The 24,180-nt window shown below is 41.9% G+C and overlaps 2 protein-coding genes across 2 annotated transcripts; both read left to right on the top strand.

Annotated features, from left to right (window-relative positions):
• Positions 1-4,979: 4,979 nt before the first annotated feature.
• LOC115354615 (RING finger protein 145) lies at positions 4,980-14,642 on the top strand. The gene is given in 11 exon segments (XM_030045039.1): positions 4,980-5,148; positions 6,091-6,199; positions 6,732-6,823; positions 7,398-7,639; positions 8,291-8,466; positions 9,471-9,611; positions 10,769-10,951; positions 11,072-11,219; positions 11,833-12,189; positions 12,943-13,107; positions 13,110-14,642. Coding segments are annotated over 11 exon segments (2,742 nt in total). The 3' UTR covers positions 14,070-14,642.
• A 1,135-nt stretch (positions 14,643-15,777) lies between these two features.
• On the top strand, positions 15,778-23,566 carry LOC115354181 (ubiquitin-conjugating enzyme E2 D2-like). Its single transcript, XM_030044433.1, has 7 exons — positions 15,778-16,205; positions 18,415-18,478; positions 19,181-19,212; positions 19,391-19,468; positions 19,994-20,099; positions 20,672-20,765; positions 22,374-23,566. Exons 1-7 carry the CDS (start codon positions 16,182-16,184, stop codon positions 22,417-22,419), a joined length of 444 nt encoding a protein of 147 aa, XP_029900293.1. The 5' UTR covers positions 15,778-16,181; the 3' UTR covers positions 22,420-23,566.
• The last annotated feature ends 614 nt before the right edge of the window (positions 23,567-24,180 follow it).

Here is a 24,180-nt window from a genome sequence, read left to right as displayed (position 1 = left end):
GGTTTGATTTCATTGTGCTGACAAACTGCTCTGAATATGAAGCAGTCATGGATGAAAACAGCAGAAACTAGAGGAGTGCACTCAGTAGAGCACAGATCTCCACCAGGTATATCTCACCTTCTCCAGTGCTTGGACCTGTAGGCGACAAACCACCCCTTTTTTCGAGTATAGAGGCACAGCCGGCATATTTCCCCTTCTCTGGTGCCCTGATAGCTGAGGAATTAGCAATCAGTTGTGGTATAAAACAGATTTTTTTAAAGGTTTTGAATCACCACAACCACAAGAGGTCTTTGATCATTCAATCATGACTGTGCACTAAAAAAAGGCCTGGTAGTACCAGCTCAGAAAGGCCTGGTAGTATCCAAGATTAGCTGCAGACAGATACATACACAAACGGAGAGATTCACACGAGATGATGGCGTAGGTAATTATGACAAGTTTTCATAATCAAATTTAAGAATCATTTCACAATGAAAAACAATAACTTAAGAGGATTACAGTTCCTGTATCTGAGGTCATGTCAGTATGTACTGTGTTACTATATCAGCAGATGTGACTCTACTATGTCTTTTTCACTCGGCACTCTGCAGGGATTTACATTGGTGCTAAACCAATGTAAATCCCTGCACATGTATTTGGTGAATAAAGTGACAATAAATAAAGTGAAAGGACAACATTACATCACTGCATTTGAAGCCATGTGCTCTCACCCTCTTTGAATTGATAAGCCCATCTAACAGTGGCAGTGGCTGATTTATAGATACTTGGATCTATAAATAATCATCTTTATTGATTCATGATGTTTCACCGAGCTACACTTAGTTTGAATTTGTTCTGTAACACAAAAGCAAGGATGCAGGTGCTTCCTGTTGCTGATGCTTCGACGAACTGCCTGCCACAGTGTGGCAGAAGATGGTCTGTCATATCTGCTGTGATGATGTTTGCATCCCATATGAGCGAGCTAGAAATTTTGGTAGTGTATTGGTGGTTCTTGTCCGTATTTTTTTTTCTACTATGTTGATTTACACCTGAATATTGCTCAATTTATTTATTGGGGATTCCCATCATTTCCCGTTAACACTTGTTCCATCCGTATTGGCTGTGGTTTAATAGATTCCAGCTCCTCAGCACGGAGTTTAATCTCAGCTTTGTGTCACTTTACTGCCAAAAAAATGACATGTGTCAGCCACGGCTGTGAAAGCTGCAATAAATACAAATTTTAACTGCCTCTTAGCACTAAATGACCATCATACATCTGCAGGGAATAGATGGGGTTGTTGTGCAATGTGAGTGATTCAGTGGGCTACATGCTGAGATTGGATTCATCATTTCCTCAGAAATACAACCAACATGGCCTCCATTCTGTTCTTCTTCTTCATCCTGGTGTCAAGCTCCTGCTGGTTGTCCTGAGACCACTTCAGGGGAACATCTGAAATGTCCTGTAAAAAACATTTAATCTGAAACAGCTGAGATCACAACCCCCTACATATCAATAAAAATCAGACAGCCATACATCCTGAATGATGTTTTTCTTGTTGTGCAGGAGAGTCGTGTGCAGACTCCTCTAACACACAACACATTTCCCCCCCCATATCCTCCATCTTTGCTTTTGGTTTTGGGTGGATGTGTGTGTCTTGTTTCTCCACAGTGCTGGACATACTGGTGGCTTTCTTACAGAAGGAGCACATGTGAAAAACAGGAGTCAATGTGAAAAACACTCCGCACAATCCTCTACTTGTCACTTCACATCCAAAACACATATTTTCAGAGAGCCGGAGAAGCAAACCGTAACATCTGTGCTGTATTTTGGTTCTCCCGTCATGAACTGGCTGTCAACATGCTGCAATATTAATAACTTTATAATGCAAGCAGACATAAGGAGAGACTGGTGCCAACAACTGGTGCCAACCTGACATGTTTCCAAGTGGCCCGTGTGTCACTATAGCACAACACTGTACATTTGTGTGTGTTAAAGCGCCTGTATTATTATTATTATGAATTTTCCATGATTTTGTTTTCCAGTATATATGGTGCGGGACAAGAATAATGTTCCACATGGTGCTTTACAAACCAGTGTAGTTCGGTTAAAAGCTGGACTGAATTAGATAAAGTGACTAAATCTGAAACTGACTGCAGAGGAGTGGAGGCTTTCCAGTTAAAATGTTAGCAATAACTGACTGGAAATAGAAATGTATTTCAGTAATTCTTAAATTAGGGGAGCCGATCATCTCTATATACAGATGTGATGCATTTGCAGTTTGTAAGATGAATTAATTATCACCATTTTGTGGTTTGAAGTTTGTTTAAAATAGCCTGTAAAAAAGGTAAACATTTGTACATAAAATGATTTTTTCAGTTTCATCACTCAAGCAAAATCAAATGTTAGAAATGTCCTTTGTAAATCATGTGCATTCATATACATAAAGGGGAAATTTGAATTCCTACATGAGGGGACATTTGAGCACATTTTTGAAGTTGTTAAAGTGACCCGAAGTCTTATGTTGGTCCTTTGTTGAAGAGGCCCAGATATTTTTACAGCTTATACCAAGCCACATGGACATTTTATCATAAATATAACCTGAGAAGTAGGACAAGCTCTTATATCATCACATCACCTCTGCCAAGAAGCTCATGTTCTCATGCTGCTACCTTGCGTGACCGTATCTCTGCCAGGATGTCTCAAAAACTTATGAACTGAAGAATGAAATTTGGTGAACAGGTTTGGCTTGGGGCCAAAGAACAAGTGATTTCATTTTCTGAGGTTATCTGGATCTGGGATTTCCGCCAAAAGACAAATATTGTTTTTTCGTCCAGAACTGTGAAACAAATAGAAATGGGGAACTGATTCTATGTAAGAGTATGTTTTGCTGAGAAATCATATGTATGATAGGATTGATGTCATCGGTGTAACATCAGTTTGGTTAACTGTTGGTGGAGGCTCCATAGTTTCCTGCAGGAAATTGGCTGGAAACACACACACACACACACACACACAAAAATCACATTTCATCAAGCTGACATGCTGTGCACTCCAGCTTATCTTCTGTTAACTCCAAGTGAGGAAATTGTTTTTAGCTCTTTTAGCGCCACAAAATGATCTGAAGCCAATAAGTGCCAGTATTTTTACGATGGCATCAGGTTAATGGCTTTTGACCTGTGGCATGTGGGTGGCCAATCATATCCATGCTCCTCTCAGGATGAACCATGTCAACTGTGGTGACCTCATGACCTTTCCTCTACTGCCACCCTCAGGCCAAAATGTACAAAACCCCCCATTCTCCTACTTGCACCAATGGCAGATGGTCCATGTTTGCTAGAAATATGTGTAATTGACAACATAACCTAAACCTGTCATGTTGCATGGGAGCCACATTTTTATTAATACTGAATTTTCAAATTAAATGTCCTCCGCAGTCCAATTAGGGGGGTAACCTCAGTTAACATTTTATTTTAAATCCTAATACCTTAACTTTAAGGCTAAATATCTATCTTTCAAATGATAAATGGAAGTGGGATGGATATTGGTGGTGATGGTTATTTACCATCGGTGAATATTTGGCTTTATTTCTTGATTTGGTTTGACAGGATGCTAATGTTTTTTTTTTTTTTTTTTTTTTTTTTTTTTTGTATGTGTTTGCATTGAAACAGCAGGTGTGCAGCAGTTTGGGGACTGAAACAAATCAGATAAACCCTGAGAGGAAACGAATGGCAGTTTAAATGACACACACACACAACAACAGCAATAAACATTTTATCATTCCCTGTATCTCATATCTTGTGCACGCATGCATTATTTACACACTTTACTGAAATATTTAGGTTTAGGTTTGTGCTTCAGGAGCTTCAGAGGAGCAACTGTTTGAAATATGAGGATGGATCATTTTGAACCTGCTTTATAGCTGCCATTTCCTTATCTCTGGTCTCATTACCTAAACACCTGCATCAGGATTTCTTGCAGATAAAAAAACAGAGACAGCTGCTCACGCTTGCTTTTGCATGCTTGCTTTTATGTTTGTGAAATTTTAGAAATAGGACCAGAAGTTTTTGCTGGCATAAATAGCTGTTGTTCCAGTCCTCAACAATAAAGGATCCATAGAATTGTTAATCAATAATTCCACCAATACAACTTTTGCCACTGCTACTATCAGTATAATACTAGTAATCATAAAAGTAGATGTAGTGGTTATAAAATTAGCAGTAAAAGTAATAAAAAAAGAGGAAACAGTCGTGGCAGCGGTGGTAACAGTAGTAACTTTGTGCCCGCAAACCACGATCAATAATCTTTCGGCTTGTTAATTGCACGACTTTTATTTTGAAATCGAGACGTTTTCACGAATGCGATTGGTCCTCTCCGGTTGTGACGTGTACATGGGAAATGGCCACGCAAGCGAATGGGATCATAACATTGCATTTGAAGTGTCTCTCCCCAGCCTCAGCTATATCGTTAAATACAACGCTACCTGCTTTCTTTTTCTCTATGGAGGCTGTTTTTTAATCTCTCGAACAAGCGGAACTTCCGGGAAAACAAAATAAATCAACACATTTGCGTCGCGGTGTGAAGGAAAACATGCTGCTAGCCGCTGTGCGAGCTAAACACCAGCACCTAGCTAGCAAATGGCTGTTCGTCAGTGATGGGAGACACTGTGCAAAGTAAGTACGTCGATATCATCTCTGTACCATGCCTTTACACCTGCTAATTCAAGGGTTTATAATGGCAATATGGTCGTTATTTAAAGTGTGCACTTCTCACAAAGTTGGTGGGCAGCTAAGCAGCAGCACAGGCCTGGACGAGTCGTAATAGCAGGTTATTTCTAATATTGTGCTTGCAGATGACAAGAAGACGAGCTAAACACTAGTCAAGCTGGGTGAATCAACTGTGTCGTGCAGAACAACAGACGGCATGTGACACCAACTCCCTGCTCGGCCCCTCCGAAAGACAAACCAAACAAACAAACAAACAAAAAAAAGCTGCTTTCAAGATGCCTCGTTTGGAGGAGCTTGCCAACGTTGCCCTCAGGGTGCCAAGCATACTAGTGCTGGACCTGCTGTACAAATGTGACATTGATGGCTTAACAGAGCACCTCAAGGCCAAAAACGAAGACATGCTCTTCAAATACAAGTATGTCATCTGGAACATGTACTACCTGGGTAAGTGCTTAGTGTAACATAACCAGGTTGCATGCATCGGTTTACCATGCTTCCCCTGCGCCACTGTGTATTGGCAGTGTATAATTTCCTGATGATGATGCTGTTAATTCATTTGATTTACTGCTTATCTATAGTTTAGGCAGCCAAATAAGTACATTTAATATGGATAGTGTTACGATAGACTAATAAAACTCCAAAGCTGAAGTTTGATTTGGTTTACTAACAGTTTAATGATGCTAGAGCTGCATTGGTTATTTTTAAAATGTTAAAAACTAATGATAAAGCCCAAAGTGATGTTTTCATATTACTTCCAGCAGCCAAAAAAAAAAAACAAACTTCAAAATGTTTTGTTTTGTCATGATATGAAGAACTCAAGAAGTTCCTCTTTGCTGTAATCTTCGCTGTAATCTGATTTTACTCTCAAAAGTGATGATGTTTGAGCCAGAGACCTTCCTCAGGCCTGCATGAATTGAGACTCACACAGCGGTGTATGAAACACGGCACAGGCAATCAAGCAATCAGGAAATGATGCACGATAACGTATCATGTACTGTGCAGAGTCACACCGGATGTCAAAGAGCTGATGTCAGAGTAGCTGGTCATTTGCGTGGTGAACGGCTTGTTGCAGGTCCCAGCGGTGTGCAGAGCGACCTGCTTTCCACATTGGGTCTATTTTTGCTGCACACACCTGCATAAAGGCGACTCAGGTGTGCGGAGGATGTTTGTTTGCATTTTGCAGTGATATGAAACTGAGAAAAGCAAGTCATTCGTAGAGTTTGTGAAGCTGTCACCAGCAAATGTTGGGTGTTTTTTTTTCCGCTGGTGATTGACTGAAATTATTGCTAAATTCTAACGATTAATTTTCTGTCAACCAGTCACTGACTAATTAAAGTAACAGCAAACAGGGGCAACACAGCGTAACCGTTCCTCTTTGCCCTCCAGGTCATCTGATAAACGTGGTGGTGTTGGTTCTTCCATTGAGACACATCGTGACGCTCTACCTCCACATCCTCGCCGCCCTCCTCCTATACGTGGGGCATCAGATTTCCAAGTGAGACGCCCCAGTGCTACTACTACTACACATCCTAGATATGCTGGACCGTGATCGGCTGTCTTTCCCGACAGCACTTGGCTGCGCTCGCGGTGTGCCTCCCTCTGTGTATCCAATATCCTTCAGCCTGCCAAGCGTGCTGCCAAGATGCTCGTCCTTGATTTTAGAGATAGACTATCTCCGCTTCTGATGCTTCAGACCACTGTTGATCGCTGCTCACTTGCTTTCAGGTTTTGTTTTGTAACCGGATAACAACCAGAGGCTTCAATAAGCGGAGAGGCTGCCGGCTTCACGCCCAGCAGTGTAAAGGACAGGACATGATATCATTTAAGTGTCCCTGAATGAGGACGTGTCAGCCTTATGTCTTTTCCCCCACTTGAAGGATTGGTATTGTAAACAAATGAGCCAAATGCAGTGCAATACAACCCACCTGCTTACAGTATGTCCTTGTGATCATATCTGTCTTGAAAAAGTACACCGCCGACATCCATTTATGTAACTGCCGTGTTTTTGGTTTTAATTTGTTTTACAGGGATTATGTGCGTGAGGAGGTGCAGTATGGTTATGAAGGAGCGGTGTACCTCGACTCTCTGGCCTTCAACCGATTCGTCTCTGCACTAACTAGTGAGTCTCACTGCTAAACTCAAATTCATAGCATTTATTCTATTTAATACATATTGGCCATAAAAACATTAATTAAAGTCTGTGGGAACTTACTTATTTCAATAGTCATATTTTTTCTTCAGTGTCTGTATCCCTATTCTTAAGTTGTCACATAACTTCACATATTTATCATCATTTTTACATGATTTTACTTGTATTTTAAACTAATTCTAACATGGTATTGTATCATAATAATAATAATAATAACAAGAAGAAATTATTTGTTCATTGCTTCACTAAAGAGCTACAATGTAATTCACATTATTTATATTCATATACTGCAGTTTCAGCTTCCACAAAAAGTAATTATAAAATGTTGCAACTTTGATAAGACTGAGATATTTCATTTTTCTTAGAATGCCCAGTGTGGTTGAAAAGTTCAGATGCTGATATTGATTGCAGTAAAACAATTTTATCCGTCATCCAGAGTAATCATTTTTAATAATGGTGGTTTTCTTTTTAGACGTGAGAATGGTGCCGCCGCCGCCGCCTGGCAGCTGTTGTGATCTTGTGTGTGTTTCTCTGTCTTGCTCAGGCCAGATTATTCTCAGCACTCTGTGTGCCTTCCTGATGAAGACCAGAAAGGTGTGGCTCTTTTCCGCTCACATGCTCCCCCTGCTGGCCCGACTCTGCGCCGCGCCCCACGCCACGCTGCTAACTGTCAACACCTTCTCCATGGGCCTGACCGGAGCGGGAATCGCCATGTTCCTCCTCTCGAATCTCTTTGTGCCATATCGCCTGGCCAGGGCTGCCTACTCAGAGCTGCTTCAGTTGGAGGTTCACTTTTTTTTTTTAAATTAGCATGAAACATAAGGGACGACATTTAGCAGAGTAACAAAGCCAGAAAGATAACAAGACGACAGCTGATACGCCACAGGTGAAAGAAGGCCAGTGTGGTACAGAGATGAGAGGTGAGGGGAAGGTGGAGGTACTTTTATTGTGAAACCACTACATTGTCACTGTGCTGCTTCCTCTTCCTCTGAAGCGACTTCTAAAATGTTAATGTAAAACATGGGGAAGACTTGATTTGGCTTGTGATGCAAGCAGCGCGTCCTTTGTGGAGGCTTTTCAAAGACTTAGAAAACTTCAACACTGCAACTGCTCGTGACTTTGATGTCTTTTTTCTGTTGCATTAGTCTAGAATGAAATCTCTTTTTGCCTCTTAATTTCTTGCTTTTGCAGTTATTGGTCCTCCTCAGGCATAATTATTGAATACCGGAAAAACATTTATTTAAAAAAGTAAATAAAAAGCACATCAGGGTCACATATATTTTGCATGTGCTTGTTTTCCTAGAATCTTTTTGCATTTTTTCCCCGTTTTGTTGGAGAGCCTCAGTTCTAAATACAGACTCTATTTTAGTGCTTTCCATGTTTTATTTTGTTATTTTTTTAATTACTCATCGCTACACTGGTCCCCACCTCCCCCAGGTGATAGAGCTGTACCGCCTGCTGGCCGTGGGAATCTCTCTGTGGAACCAGTTTGCCGTCCCAGTGCTCTTCAGTGTCTTCTGGTTCGTTCTGTTCGTCGTCCAGCTGTGCTCAGACACCATGACCGGCAACGCCTCCGCGGGCCATCAGGGAATCATGTTTTTTCTGCTCACAAGGTGTGTGTGTGTGTGTGTGTGTGAGAGAGAGAGTGAGCGTGTGAAAGTGTGTGAGCTCTGTGATCACAAGGCCTTCACAAGGTCTTGAGGAATTTTTCAGTCACATCTTTATTGTTGATGCTCCTGTGTTTATCTCTGTGTTCATGTGCGAATATAGAAATTACTGTGTATTTGTGTCTCACATCATACGTCCATCTACCTGACTTTATACGCTAGAGCTGGGAAGTATGTCGATGTTATATCAATATCATGATATCAGACTAGTTATCATCTGGGATTTCGAATATCATAATCTTTTCATGGTTTTAAAAGCTGCATTACAGTAAAAGGATGCAGTTTTCTGAATGTGCCACACTGTTGTAGCTGTGCTGTTGTTTGCCTCTGCCTGATTCGTCATCAAACCCACATTACTAATGATTGTTTTGTCAAAAATCTCCTTGTGTAGATCAACTTCCGGTTTATTTGGAGCTCTTAATCACTGTTACAGTCAGGCAAAGAACATATGCTTATAGTTTTTACCTGAGCGGGGGTTAAAATAAATTAAATATCCTGAAGCTTCACAGCTGTTTTGATGTAATGTGGCTTTTAATTCACTTTTTACACTGTTAAATGGGATCTCAACTTGGCTGGTAGAAACACTCTGTAATAAGAATATTATAGGATTATGGATTTGGTAGAGCAGGGTATCCAGTGCACACACGGCCAAACAGTGGATAAAAATAAAGTAAGACCACAAAGCACCTTCACAGTTATGGAGAGGACTCTGGCTGAGTAGGCGGTCCTTCAGTGTGACCCGGGACACGTTGGTGAAAGAATAGACCACGTCCTGACCCAAGACGCACAGAGAGAGGGCAGTTATGATCTCTAATTCATTGAAATGAAAGTAAAATTTGTGTAAATATGCTGTGAAAGCACCAGCAGTGATTTGTGAGTCGCCCAGCCCCATTACCGGTGTTGTGTTTCTTGACTGAGTGGGGTTGTTTGTATTTTTCTAAACTCCACAGTGTTTCTGAATGTTGTGCCACACCTTACTCCCTTCTGGGTCTGACCTTCGTGGTGTCCTACCTGGCTCTGGGACTGCTCAACCTGTGCAAGTTCTACCTGGGAGGCTACGCCGCGGTGCAGAACGAGAACGTCATGCACAGGTGGGACCGTACCTGTCAACACGGTATAGAAATACATGTTGAGGCGGCACTTTTGCCAGTGTGACTGTATCTTCAAACACTTCAGCCAAGGACTTTCCTTATATTTGCAGTTCTTCATGTGGCATACCACATTGGCTTTCCATACACTGCAAAGACTAAATCCTGTTTTTCTGAGTGGGGTGACACAGTCCCACTTGGTTCTGATGCAGTTTCTCTCGTTTCAAGACTTTTTCCAGCAACAAGCATAAATATCTTGAAGTGATGCAGTTGATCAGTAGAAACATGCAGTTCAACATCATCCCACTGACAGAAAAAAATATAAACCAAATTTTAACAACAAATAAGAGACTAAAAGACCCGTTAAGATGGATAGCTTTGCAGCGTATGAGTCATGAACTTCATCACTTACTCCTTTACGTAACACAGTGTTTTAACATGCTTCAAAATATGCATAATTTTTTAAATACCGTGTGATCAAACAAATGCAAATATAAGAAACATCGCTGGCCTGATGATGCTTTGAAACAGTCAAAAGTGCCACTTTAATGTGTATTTTTATACTGCGTTAAGGGGTAAAAAATGGCTGTGTTGACAAGCATTTTTCTTTGGATATTTATTTGCCCCATTGCTCCTCTGTATTCCACATTTGTGTTTTCAGAAACATTTTTAATGTTTGGTAATTTTTTGGGTCAGGACCACAAGAATTTGATCTCCTCCGTAACAAACATACCAGTGGTTTTGTGCACCTATCTCCCCTCCTCCCTGTGGTCTTCCTACTGTATTTTGACTTAATTCTGTTATCCTGGGGAAATTTTAATCCCGTCTGGATGAGCATCTGGTGTTTGATGCGATTACCAATTTGCACACGCGGCACCAAGGGCCATATGAACAAAGGCTGGGTATAGCAACATCACTCTAAAGATTAGTTTGGATTAGATCAGATGAAATGTTATTGAGCAGCGCAATAAAATGATTTAGCGATTCAGGGAAAAGGGAATATTGAATATAATAACACAAATGCAATGTAAAAATAAGTGATACAAGAAAGAGTTGAGCACAGTTTGCTGCAGAATCAATTTGCTGACGTATCTGGTAACTTGTGTGTAAACTTCTCCTCTGTATTCTTATTTTTTTTTTTTATCACTCTCTGCCTTCAGAGGTGTGACCGAGGGAGTCACTCTGCTGCTGCTTGCGCTTCAGACGGGTCTGCTGGACATGCAAGCACTTCAGCGCACCTTCCTCCTCAGCATCATCCTCTTCATCGTGGTCACTTCGACTCTGCAATCCATGATCGAGATAACAGACCCGGTCATTCTAGCCCTGGGCGCATCCCGCAATAGGTAACAGCATGAAGAGCCGATTTACAAAATGTTGGAGATCAACTCATTTTCCAAAGGACTTTGATGGTTTTGCGTTGTTTGCATCGGTGTTATCGTATGGCATTTGTTTTGTGCTTCCAGGAGTTTATGGAAACACTTCCGTGGCCTCAGCATGTGTCTGGTCTTGCTGGTGTTCCCAGGATTCATGGCTTATAAAATCTCCCAGTTCTTCCACATGGACTTCTGGCTCCTCATACTGGTGTCCAGCTGTATGCTCACGTCTCTTCAGGTATGACTTTCTTGCACTTTGTTGCACTAAAGCTGCTGCAGTTCATTTTGAAAAGGTTGATTTAGTCTGCAAATACCCATAAAACTTTTCCTTCTTTTGATTATCATGACATGTTTTCACTGCTGCAGTCTTCACTAGAAGAGTCACATGGCCTTTCCTGCCAGCTGCATAAAGCAGCTACCAAACCTGCATAAATCAGCAGGCAGGAAATGTGCTAAATTTGTATGCAGTCAAAAGCCTTTTAGGACAAGAGAGGTAACTTAACAAAACCTTGTTTAGAGTAGACAAGCACAAAAAACAGAGCAGGGATTTTACACAGTTACAGTTTTCAAAACAGAACAAAGCACAGCAGCCTTATTCAAGCTGTTAATTTTTTACATGCTTATATTTATAACCTTCACTTGGCAACAGGTTCTCATGATGACAGAGGAGGCAACCTATCAATCAATCAATTTATCAAGCCCATGTTCAGTGTTCAACTCCTCGTTTAAACCAAATTAAAGGGATTATTAAAAGGAAAAAGTCTCCTATCAAGAAATGAGTGACAGAGTTCTCTCTGTGTGGCTGAATATTTTGAATAATCTAATAAATGAAGATGTGTTGTGTGTCGCAGGTCACAGGCACCATGCTGATCTACTCGCTCTTCATGGTGGAGCTGTTCCGCAGCGACCCGATCGACAGCCTGGACGAGGTGATCTACTGGGTGAACGCCGTCAGCCGGGTGCTGGAGTTCGTGGTGGCGCTCTGCGTGGTGGCGTACGGCACCTGGGAGTCGCTGTTCGGCGAGTGGAGCTGGATGGGCGCCTCCGTCATCATCATCCACTCCTACTTCAACGTTTGGCTCCGAGCGCAGTCCGGCTGGAGGAGCTTCCTTCTCAGACAGGAAGCGGCCAAAAAGATCAACTCCCTCCCCAGAGCCACGGCCGAGCAGCTGCAGCAGCACAACGACGTCTGCTCCATCTGCTTCCAGGTCAGCCATCTTATCGTTGTAGCGTAACACACACGGGCCAGGTCGCCGTAGTGAAATGATGGAGTTATCGATCCTGTTTCACGGTCTGACAGCAGAGACGGACAAACACTGACATGGCTGACGCTGTGACAGGAAAACAAAAATGAAGTATTGATGTTTACATTTGCTTCACCGATGATCTAAGAAAGATCATGAGTGATAGCTTACACACTGAGCCCCACCTCTCCACGTGCAGATCAGGCACCATTCTCTGACTCTGAGCCATGATTTTTGTTAAAACTAGCACTGAATTCATGAGTTTGTTAACTGACTAGTCAATCGGCAGAAAAATAATTTATTATGATTTGGATAATTGATTGTTTTAGTCATTTATCAAGTAAAAATCCCAAATATCTGCTGTTTCCAGCTTACTTCAGATCACTAAGATGCTAAGATTATCTTCTCTGTTCATGTCATCATAAAATGAATACTTTTTCTTTCTTTTTCTTGGCGGCTGGTCAGACTGAAAAAGCAATATGAAGACATCACTTTTGGCTCTGCTAACTTCCCATGAGCATTTATCATTATTTTTAACACTTAAAATGATTGATTGAAACAATACTTGCCAGATTAATGGATGAAATCAATCCAAATTGTAAAAAGGTAAACAGAAACAAGGTGTAGATCTTAATGTTTGATGATAACTTCACATGAGAGATTAAAGAGCTTTTTTGTCTTTTTGAGTCAAACGTGTTTCTCTCTCTCCCTCCTCAGGAAATGAGCTCTGCTGTCATCACATACTGCGGACATTTCTTCCACGGAAACTGCCTCCGCAAGTGGCTGTACGTTCAGGAGACCTGCCCCATGTGCCACCAAGCAGTGCGGCCCTCCCCACCGGGTCCGAGTCAGGGTTCGGGTGACGCCCGGCAGCACCGCCGCAGGGAGACACGGGGCCAGATCTGGCTGCACAAGACGGAGATCAGACCCCTGGCGGTGCTGCAGAGGAGGCCGCGAGTGACCCAGTTCCTCCTGGAGAGACGACAGAGACGTCTGAGGAGGCCGCCTGTGGCAAATCTCATGAAAACCCACCAGACGACCATCACAGAAAAGCCGTCCAAGGCCTTCGTTTCAGCTCCAGTGGAGACTTTGTCGGCTTTGTGAGTCCAGTGTCAGGCTCCTCCTCCTCCTCCTCAGGGGGCATTTCTAACTCCCGTGTAACAGCGGATAAAAACGGTCTGGTCAGCACGCACGGCTCAAGTGAGGAGAACGGCGAGAAGCAGGCTGGAGACGCGGCGAGGAGTTTCACAGCGGCAAACTCATCACCGCCATCGTCGACGCTTGACGCCATGAAAGACGATCACGGGGAGAGCAGAGCTGCTTCTGAGGGAGCCGGGATTTGCAAACCGCTTGACGAAAGCAGCTCTGATTGTTCTTGTGCAGGACAACAAATCAGTAATGGTAAGAGCGAGGAAAACGGTGAAGTGGACCTCGTTGATGGCAGTGAATTGATGAACTCGACTGAAGAAACAAATGCGCCGTGTGAAAACGGATGTGACGCAACATTGCCTGAGGAAAAAACTCAAAAGACACAAATTGTAAAAGTCGGGGCTTCAGATACTGATGGTCAGACAGCGGCCTGGGATGGGACGCCTAAATCGTGGGACAGTCTCGACTCACCAGAGGAAAACGATGAGGCTGACTCATCTGGTGTGAGCCCCGTCAGCCAAATCTCTATGAAACCAAGCAATGAAAACACAGAACTGTTAGGCAGAGGTCTCTCTCAGACGGGGCGCGACACACACTCACACTCGGACCTGGACGGGCTGGCAGAGGCCGGTCCTGTCCCGCAGACGCCCCGGCCACCCGCAGAGAACAGCGACCGCCCTGCATCAGTGCCTTGATGGGTGTGACGGGGCGATTCTCCCCCAAAAAAGTGAACTGAAACACATTTGCCTTCTATCCATGAACCAGGAGGGAAAAAATTGTATCCTCTAATTGACAGTATAATGAATGTGCTCCTGTTTAGTAAATAAAATGAGACTGAATTGAATCTAGAGACAGAATAAATCTTGTATTGGATGGAAAATGTCATCCTAATGGTACATCTGTACAGAAATTTTAAAAAATAAAAAAATGAACTCTATGTAAAGCGGTTATCGTGCTTACAGAAATGTAGCAGGGTTACAAGTAAACATGTTTTACTTAGAGAAGTTGAAATGGTCGTTGATTTATTTTAATTTAATTTTCCCATTGTCCTGTTTTTTTTTTTTTTTTTTTTTTTTTTTTTTTTTGTAAAGCATACCTGCTCTCATGTGATGTCACTTTTGTGAGGCAATCTGACAAAAAAGAAAAAAAAAAAAAAACATTTTCCACTGAATAGACTCGTCTCAGTATGTAACCTATATTTTTTCTTTTTCTTTTCTTTTCTTTTTTAAATTTAGTCTACTACAAATTAAATCCTGACTTGGTGCGCACTACGTCAACATTATGAGTCACATTTATTCCTGTTAGGCAGAATATTACTTTTAACATTTGGGCTTTTTTACAAAGCAGGCCCAGACACTGACATGACTTCAGGCATGTTTGTTGAACAGCCTTGTAATCAGTCTGCCATCACATCCTCTCCGCAGGGTTGCCAGTTTGGCAAGATTTTCCATCTTTGAATCACTGAAACCATGCTCACAAACAAGCCCAATGTAACACTCTCTTTTTTTCCCCATTTATTTTAGGTTCAGTACATTTAAACATAAGTTTGTGTCTTTTGAAGTTATTTCTATTATTATTGTTGATGTATTAAAAGTGCTAGTTAGAGGAAAGATAAAGTCAACATTTCAGTACAACAAAGCATTGCCCAAAGTGCTGCACAGTGTGAAACAGATTAAAACATTACATAAAAATTAAAACAAGTCAAAACAAATTCTTGAAAGTGATAAGTTGCACATCAAAAAAGAATGAAGACACTGGAGCAAAATAAAACACCTTGTAAACAAACTCAGCCATAAAAACTGAGGTTAAAAACAAAATCAGCAATGAAATCAAATTCAATTTAGGCCATTGTAGCCGATTAGTAAAAGTCATTAACACTGAATATAATGATAAAATAGGAAATTGTATCCAAAGCAAGAAAAGCCAGTGAAAATGTGTATATTTTTAATTGAGACTTGAGCAATGGAGGTGAATTTGGCCAGTAGTTCTTACTTGCGATGTAAATTACCACTGTGAATCTACTCCCCCCAGAAATAATCAGTTTAATCCACTGGCAGGAGCAGTGACTGCAGTGGATTTACCTGGAGGGACGCAGGTGTCCTCAGGTAGTCTGATCCATGTCCATTAACTTGACTTATCAGTGAAGTCAGAGGTGTGACTTCAGGACAGAGCGCATGTCTAAAAAAAAACAAACACATTAGGCCAGTCTCAGTCTCAGCTTTCACGCGTGATCATGTTTTTACCTGTAAATCTGTGTTGAGTTGACTCTTAATGTAAGAAAAAAACCCCAAACCAAACAAACAAAAAAAAAAACAGTCCTCATCGGCGTGAAAAACATCAGACCTGGCAACCCTGTTCCCCTGTCACTCCTGGTCACGTGGTCCGCCTTAAATACGCGTAGACAGCCGCTCGTTAGCCAACAGTATCGACAGACAACGGGAAGAGACGCTTCTGTTGCTCTTACTTCTACTCATAAACGCAGTTATTTCGCCACAAAGGGACACCAGCTATTTGATATAAGAAGTACGAACTACCGAGGAAGTAGAGATACTACCAAAGCGTCGGGTGGCGTCCGTCTTGCGGTGAAAATAAACCGGATAAGATCGCTAGCATTGTTGGCAACTCCGTGCGTACGTACTTGAGCTCGCTAGCCAGCTAGCGTTACCTTGACGCTAGCTCGAAGAAGAAAGGCCGTCGAGCTGACCTAACGTCACTTGCCAGTAAATAGTTGATCATCCTGGCATATCACAGTTGCCCGTCATTATTTGGACCTAAAACATTCAAGTCTAAGGGAACATCGAGAGAGGATGGCGCTGAAAAGGATCCACAAGGTAAGATGGCTTAGCTCGCTGCGTTAGCCTCCCATATTCAGCGTTTGGCCATTTGCGTCTCCTAGTAAAGCGACGGATTTTTCTTACATTTCAGGTCGCTGTTATGTCGTCTTATTTAAGGTTATGGGTGATATAAAGTAAAGGTCACGGTTAGGCGGATGTTGGTTGTGGTTAAAACTCATCAAAGGGTGTTGAAAATAAATGTAAGTCGATGAGAAATGCCGTCGCTTTACTAGGAAAGGCAAACTCGCGTACCGTTAGCGTTACTTCCTTGTGAAACGCTAACGAGCTAACAGCTGTGGTGTAACATGTTCTTGGAAATGTGTGTTAGCCCGCAGCAATCCTGACGTGTGTAAACGTTTGGTGTGTATCGGGGTTGAATGACTTGAGTTTCACTGTTGGGTGCTCGAGTGGAAAACGCGAAAGGATGGATGGTTGGGTGGATGGCGAGGGGATTTTTTTTTTGTTGTTTGCTAGCAGCGTCAAGCTAGCAACCAACATGAAGGTTAAGGTTAGTTAAGGTTTAGCAACTGTGCTCGCCCGGGGCACCATCGCAGTAAAAAAGGCCACGTATTATGTCCAATATGGCCCAACATGTCATACCTTTACTCGATCAGACAGATAAGGGGAATGCCGTCTGGGGGGATGGGGGGTGGGGGGGGATGGCAACAAGCCTTCACTTGAATCCCTCATCAGATGGTAGGTAGGTAGACACTTTATTCATCCTGCAGGAAATTCACATTTTCTTCAGCAGTATCCACAGATTAAATAAATAAAAAAAAAAATAGAAATAAAGAATAAGATCTAAGTATAGCAGAATAAGAATAACCTAACAACAGAACAACAGAATAACCTAAGTACAACCCAGTGTACTCAGATGTGGTTCCTAAGGCTGTTCACGTCGTCAGCAATTAGGGTTAGGTAAGACATCTACGATTCACGTCACTCATTGAGGAAATCCGAGCAGTTTGTCATGTTTTCATGATGCATTGCTCTGGTATGCAATCCTACTGGTTCAGCGTGTGCTGGCAAAGCGGATGGCAGACCGAAACCTCTGCTCTGCTCCTAACATGGACTCAAAATCTTCCGTGTTGGCAGCTGAACTTCCTGCTGGGGAAAATCCATAAAGTAAAAGTGAAATAGTATGTGCCCATAGGGGGGCCCAAGGTGGGTGTTGCCCCCCACCACCTCACTCCAAAATAGCTGGAGGCCTATAAATAACATGAGACAGTAGTAGCCACTCATGTCTCATCTTGCAGTCGAGCCTGGAGACTATAGGACTGGGACAATATGTTTATCTCGTGACTTGATACCGGCGTGATACTTGGGTGCTGATTTTATATGTGTTGCGATTTGATATCACAAGTTATTGTGCTTGAATTATCCTCTAGTTTGTGGGTATAAAGTTTCGTAAAGCTGTGATTATCCCAAAGGTCACAGTGGGCCGTTTTATACAGTGACAAGGCGACTGTGGGGGCTAACATCATCTCACATGAATAAAATGTGGCTCATTGAAACCACAAGAGTCTCAGCTCTCCATTCATACCCAGTTCATGCAGCCCCACGACTGTTCAGGCACCAGTATGCACAAATACACCAAAACACATTTTCTCTGCATGCAAACAGATGCATGGTTTGTTTCTCATACTGAATTGGACTATCATAAGGTGGGCATTTCTGTAAAAGGGAGACCTCTGGGTGCCCAGACAACCTATTTTAATTAAGATATCTGGAGGTCAGAGATCGAGGGACCCCGCTGAAAACGGCCATGCCAGTTTTCCCCTCACCACAATTTAGCCAAAATATAGAACAATATTTAGCTCCTCGCCGACAACCTAGCATGACAGATTCCTTAGGTCGTCATGATTTATATGATAGCAAAACCTTTACTTTGAACCGATTTCAGTAATAAAAAAAAAATGATAATAAAGACACGGTAATAAAAAGGATTGCGATACTTAAGTCAATTGATTTTTCTCTCTCGCCCCTAGTGACCGCCACCCAAAACTTAACCTCCCTCATTAGCGTCTCTTATTTCCTCAGTCCTCTCTGTTATCTCGTCAGTACTGCAGGCTCCATATTGGCATCTAACCCTGTGTCAGGATGTTAAGTGGTACTCAGTCTTTGTGCGATTGTCGTCATCGCTTTGTCTCGGAGAGGATCGACACAGACTAATCAGTCACTGTTTCAAACCCTGTCTTTGTTACAGGAGCTTAACGACCTGGCTCGTGACCCTCCAGCACAGTGCTCAGCAGGCCCGGTGGGCGATGACAGTAAGTGTCTCACTCCTGTTTATAGTTAGATAATACCTGAATACACATATGGCACGACTTCTCTCCCAGAATGAGACATCAGCTGCTTGGAAGGGGGAAAAAAAAGTTACACCTGATTGATGGCACAAAATTAAAAGATTTTGGTACATTTTTAAGGATAATGTATAACCTAAGTGTCAAGTGATAATGCAGAATGAAAAAAACCTGATAACCTGATGTCTATTTTTAGAAGTGTTGAATCAAGTGCACTGTCAGCGGTGATGAATGAGCACAACACAATCTACCACTACTGCAGGACAGTATGAAATTCACCAAACACTGTAGTTTTGTCTTTTTAATTTACCTGCAAAGGCACAGACAGGATTAGGAGCAGTGTTAAGAGTAGGCAGGCTTGTCACAATTTGCTTAACTCTACCAATAAAAAATAGCCAAGTGATCTAAATAAACATGGGAACCTATATAACATTTCCTATGCAAACAAAACAGTTTTTTGGCAGACCACCTTGGCTACAAATAGAGGTGATTTCCGAGAAAACAAAAGGGAAATGGTGTCAGTGAGGTGCTGCAAAGACAGTGTTGACAGTCAGTGTGCCGTCAGAGGTGTAAACCCAGTTCCTGTCTCTCACTGCATCTGTGCCTTTTATGTGGCTTCACAGTTGAAGTTCCCCGATCGCTAACTCTCACCCTCTGTGTTCTCTGCAGTGTTTCACTGGCAAGCAACAATCATGGGACCTGTAAGTACATGATATATATGACATTTATTTATTTTAAAAGCTACGTCACTCTGATGCTGGATGCTTCAGATTTGGACTATATGGGCTGAAATTTGATGCAACTTATTTGATTACAAATGGCAGGAAGCTGGTTTAGATTATTTTCTCTCAAGTGTGTAATTGTTCTTCCTTCTTTCAGAGTGATAGTCCATACCAGGGAGGAGTTTTCTTCTTGACAATTCATTTTCCAACAGACTACCCCTTCAAACCACCCAAGGTGAGTTAGGATGCCTGGTCACACATAAACAAGAGCTCAAGGTTTCTTTTTGTCATCAGTTTAGCCTCTTATCTTGTTGTTCAGCCTTTTATACGTTCACCTAACAAACCAGCTATCTAAAGTTTGCTTTAGAGTATATACACGCACTGTTTAAACATGACTACTACGTTCATGGGAATGAATACCTTGGATTTTTGAAACATTTAATTCCTGTATAGCTGAAGTCACCATCACCATCAAATTCTTACACACTACCATTCTATAATACAATAACATTTTTTCAAATAAAAGTTTAAAAGCGTGCCTTCATTGTATTGTATTGTATTGAGTTCAGTTGTATTGTTTACTATGTTGTCTGCTTATGCAAGTGCCGGGATGTAATGACTTATTATTCCAGAGGCGGCTGATGAACTGGCCTTAGCCTTTCCCTCTGTGTCAAACAGTCACAAAGCATCAAGCTGACGTATGTTTGGACATTGTTTTCCTTGTTCTTATAGCATGCTCCTTTCTTTTTTTCTTTTTCAGGTTGCATTTACAACAAGAATTTACCACCCAAATATTAACAGTAATGGCAGTATCTGTCTGGATATTCTCAGATCGCAGTGGTCTCCAGCGCTTACTATTTCTAAAGGTACAGACAGTCACTGCACGACTACTTACTGTGTATTTATTGTTACATAATTAATGCCTCCATGGCATTAAATTGTCAAAGGACATCCCAAATTTATCTTTGTCAGGTAAATCAATAGGGGGTCACATGCCACCCCGCCTGGTAACAGCATTAAAGTTTCCAAATGATGTATTGTACTTGTTCTGTTATGCTTCCAGATGAATTGCAAACTGTAAAGTTGGTGAGCAATTAAGCTTTAAATTGACTTATTTTAAGCCATATAACATGAATTGTGCTGTTGGATGCCAATTGTCATTTTATGCGGAAGAGGTCATGATAATAGAGTGTGACATCATTCCTTTTGTTGTTACACTATCCTGAGTGACTGTGTCGACGCCTGGTTTAGATGTTACAGGAAATGTCGAACACTCAGGCCCGATGTATGCCTTCCACAGAGCCAGGGTTAGTTTATTTGTATAGATAAGGCAAAAACACAGAACACAAAAGAGACCATTTTAGTTTGAGGTTCCTGGCAGCCCAGTTGAAAAAAAAAAAACAAACAGGATCAAACTGTTCTCTCCTGTTTCTCGCAGTTCTTCTGTCCATCTGCTCACTCCTATGTGACCCAAACCCAGATGACCCGCTAGTGCCAGAGATCGCACGAATCTATAAAACAGATACCCAGAAGTAAGTACATGTTTTCTATGTTTTATGTGCATTTTTATATACGACGCCCTCCTCCAAAAGGAACGACTACCCTTATAATGAGTGTACCTTTTATTTACAATGCAAGCTTCACAGACCTGAAAAATTCAAGTGTATGTCCAGCCTGAATCCATTATGTAACCAAGTTTCACTCTGTCAGGTATAATAAACTAGCGCGGGAGTGGACAGAGAAGTATGCCACGCTTTAGGGTAAGGCCAAGAGCCAGCGCTGCATCTTGGCTAGTGGTATGAATTTGGTCGATGTGTTTTTGTGATGTTCTTGTCGCACTGGCACACCCGGAGGCGCTTGTCGCTGCCTCTCCAGTGTCCCCCTGGAGCCTCCAGTTTAAGTTTTGGGCTTTCGTTCTGATTCACTGGAATATGCGTCTGCAGTGTGGGACTGATCAGTATTTTTAGGTGATTGTACTAATCTCTGGCTGTGTTTACTTGCACAGGGTAACCTGGCAATTGGCTATACTCCACTAAAGCTCTTATTTGGGTTAAACTGTTTGAATGCACCTTTGATACCCTGCGACCGAGTCTGTCGCCGTGATTTTTTTTTTTTTTTTAAACCAGTTGGCAGACCTGTGGTGTCCCGCCTACAACGAGAACAGTTTGTCAATGAAACGGTATGAGCACTTTTAGCTGCCAGCTACCTTTTTCCACTCAGCAACAGCAGGGTGCTTACCATAGGTGGAAAAAAACTGAAGCAGTCTGTTTAGATGCCAAAATCACCCTAGTCATGTGCTGTTTACACTGCTTAGATAAGGTAGCAAGATGAAGAAAAACACAAAGGGGTAAGAGATTTTGTTTTGAAAAGTATTGCCTAAAATGAAACCTGCCTCACCTAATTTGGATTTCACTTTGACAAGTTAGTTTTAAAAAAAAATCTATTTATAATATGATAGGCACATTTATTGTTTATGTACCCGTGCCATTGTTTTCACGTGGGGCCGGCTGTCATGTGATTTCTAAACCAGCTGACAGTTTCTAGTCTGTTTCGGTGGTTTATCTTCACCACGCCTGCCTGCGTAAAGACCGGCTCAACTGGGCACCAAATTAAGCACAGCTGGTTTTCCCCTCCGTGGAAACAAAAAGTGAAAGCAAGTGAGATGTTTACAGGCCACACGAGCTTGTTTTTTAATAGGGAAGTAAGTCAGCAATTTTAACAGGGTTTCTCATCATCAGAGTCCAAACTCTGGATTATTCTGAGATGTCAGATGTACATACACGGAACCAAAACCAGGTTAGGGTCAGGATTCTCTGTTCATGTAAACTCAGCCACAGTTTGACTGTTAAAACTAAATACCCATGGATTGCCCTGTTGTCAGCAGCATGAAAACTTTTTTTTTCTGCTCGGAAGTTCGTCCCCCTGAACTTTACTCAGCCTTTTTACAGCCCGTGATAAGGAAGTGTGAGGTGTTACAGGAAAACACCCAACATTTGGATTCATTCAACATTGCATGAGTTGTAACAAATCTAATCAGTCGTGAACAATTTATTTGGTGAAGACGTGTGTGCGCATCATCATTACAGTGAAGTATGTACAGTCTTCCTTGGCTGATTTTTTTCCTTTTCCTTTTTTTCCAGATACAGCAAAACGGCAAAAGAATGGACACAAAAATACGCAATGTGATGGCATCCTCTGGAAAGCCGGTGGAAAACGTTGTCGCTGGATCCAACTTAAAGTTCCGGATTTCTTTTTTTTTCTTTTCGTTTCTTTTTTTATGTTAATCAGTCCGTTTTATTTCCTCCTCCCCCCCCGCCCCTTTCCTCCTCCTCATCCTCCTCCTTCTCCTCTTCCTCCTCCTCCTCCTCCCCCCACCCGTGCGCTCATAAGAAGATAGTGTTTTCTAGTTCGGACATGTGCCAGTTCAGACATTGCGCCAAGTTTTATATGGAGTTTAATCACCATGGTTCTGAACTCTGTTTGAGCATGCACCAGTTAAGAAGGCCGGGCTCGCCTGCGCCGACACACTTTGCTATTCAACCCAGAATCGATGATGTTGCTCATTATTCTGCACACACACCGTAAACGCCGGTCCAACCGACCCGAGTCCGGCCCGCGCGTCAGCCTTGTCGTGATCCGGCGAGGTAACCGGCTGGATCCTGCGGGACTGACGATACGTTTGGGCTGGGTTTCTCAGAGCGTTTTGTGGAGGTCATTTCTATTGCAAGTCCTTTAATTTCTGCACCAAATTATCAACATTTCATATTAGCAGAATTGTCCTGTCTAAATCAAGACAGCACTTAATGGGAATAAGTAGCAGCACTTAAAAGGGGGCCCTAAACGAAGCTGTGGGAACCCGGGTCTCGGCTCTTGTTTTTGCTCCCTGGACTGGTGTGATGTCGGTATGCTCTTCTGATCGTTACTATTAGAAACATATTACCCGAGGAAAAAAAAGTTGTATTTTATTCCACAATCAAGTGTGTGTAGAAAGAAGCACAGCAGTATATATCAATGTTAAGGCAACAAAAGTATAACTTCCATGTTGTATTTTATGCATGTTAATAAAGGTAGGCTATTGTATCTGATATGTTTCTGCAAACTGAGTGGATTGTAAGGCTAGGCAGTTGGAAAATTTGGTTCCCCCTCAAAGGCTTTCTGTCATCTCTTTTCATTATTTAGACGTTAGTAGAAGAGCTATTAGTTTTACGCCCACTCAAACACTGTCTTCTTGTAGCCCTGAAGTATCGATGCAAAGCTGACGGTTGATAATCAACTCATGGCTCTGTCTCTTTTAGTTTTCCCTTCAATAAAGTTACTTAAATCATTAAAACAACCCCGATGTGTCGTTGGATTGTTTTTCTACTCACTTTCTACGACTTAATGCATCCTGGTGTCTTTAAATCACAGTTTCAAGTACACTGAACAGTCATACACTCCTCTTTCCGGTGTGAAATTATTTCTCGCGTAATCCTCTGTGACCTGTCATCTTATTTTGTAAAGCGTTATATTGAATTTGTAGACATGTATTTTATTTAATGTGGTGTTGGAGAGAAAAATGAGCCACTGCCAGTAGTTGTGACTGAATGAGGGAGGCACATCTGAAGCAAGTTTATGAAGATTAATTTCACCCGAGTTTCCTCATGATCCTCACATTAACACCCACTCAGTATCAGTGATTACATTCGGTTAATGTTTATCTGTCACAGTTTCATTTGGCTCTCAGTCACTAACCAGCGTGCCAGCTGAAGTCACAAGTGGAGAAATAAAATTTTAAAAAAGTTTAATAGGTGCCTTCAAAATGTAAACAGTGAAAAATGTTAAAGATCCTTTGTCAGAGATAACAGGCCTCTTGAGAATGAGACCCTGTGTCTTTACCTAAATAAAAACATAGAGGTGCAAAATCAACTTTCTTTTTCTCAGTAACCCTGTTTTCACACACTTTTGTGC

This window comes from Myripristis murdjan, chromosome 22, assembly GCF_902150065.1.
Source record: "Myripristis murdjan chromosome 22, fMyrMur1.1, whole genome shotgun sequence".
NCBI classification, from domain to species: domain Eukaryota; kingdom Metazoa; phylum Chordata; class Actinopteri; order Holocentriformes; family Holocentridae; genus Myripristis; species Myripristis murdjan.
This window is presented reverse-complemented; position numbering and strand designations above follow the sequence as displayed.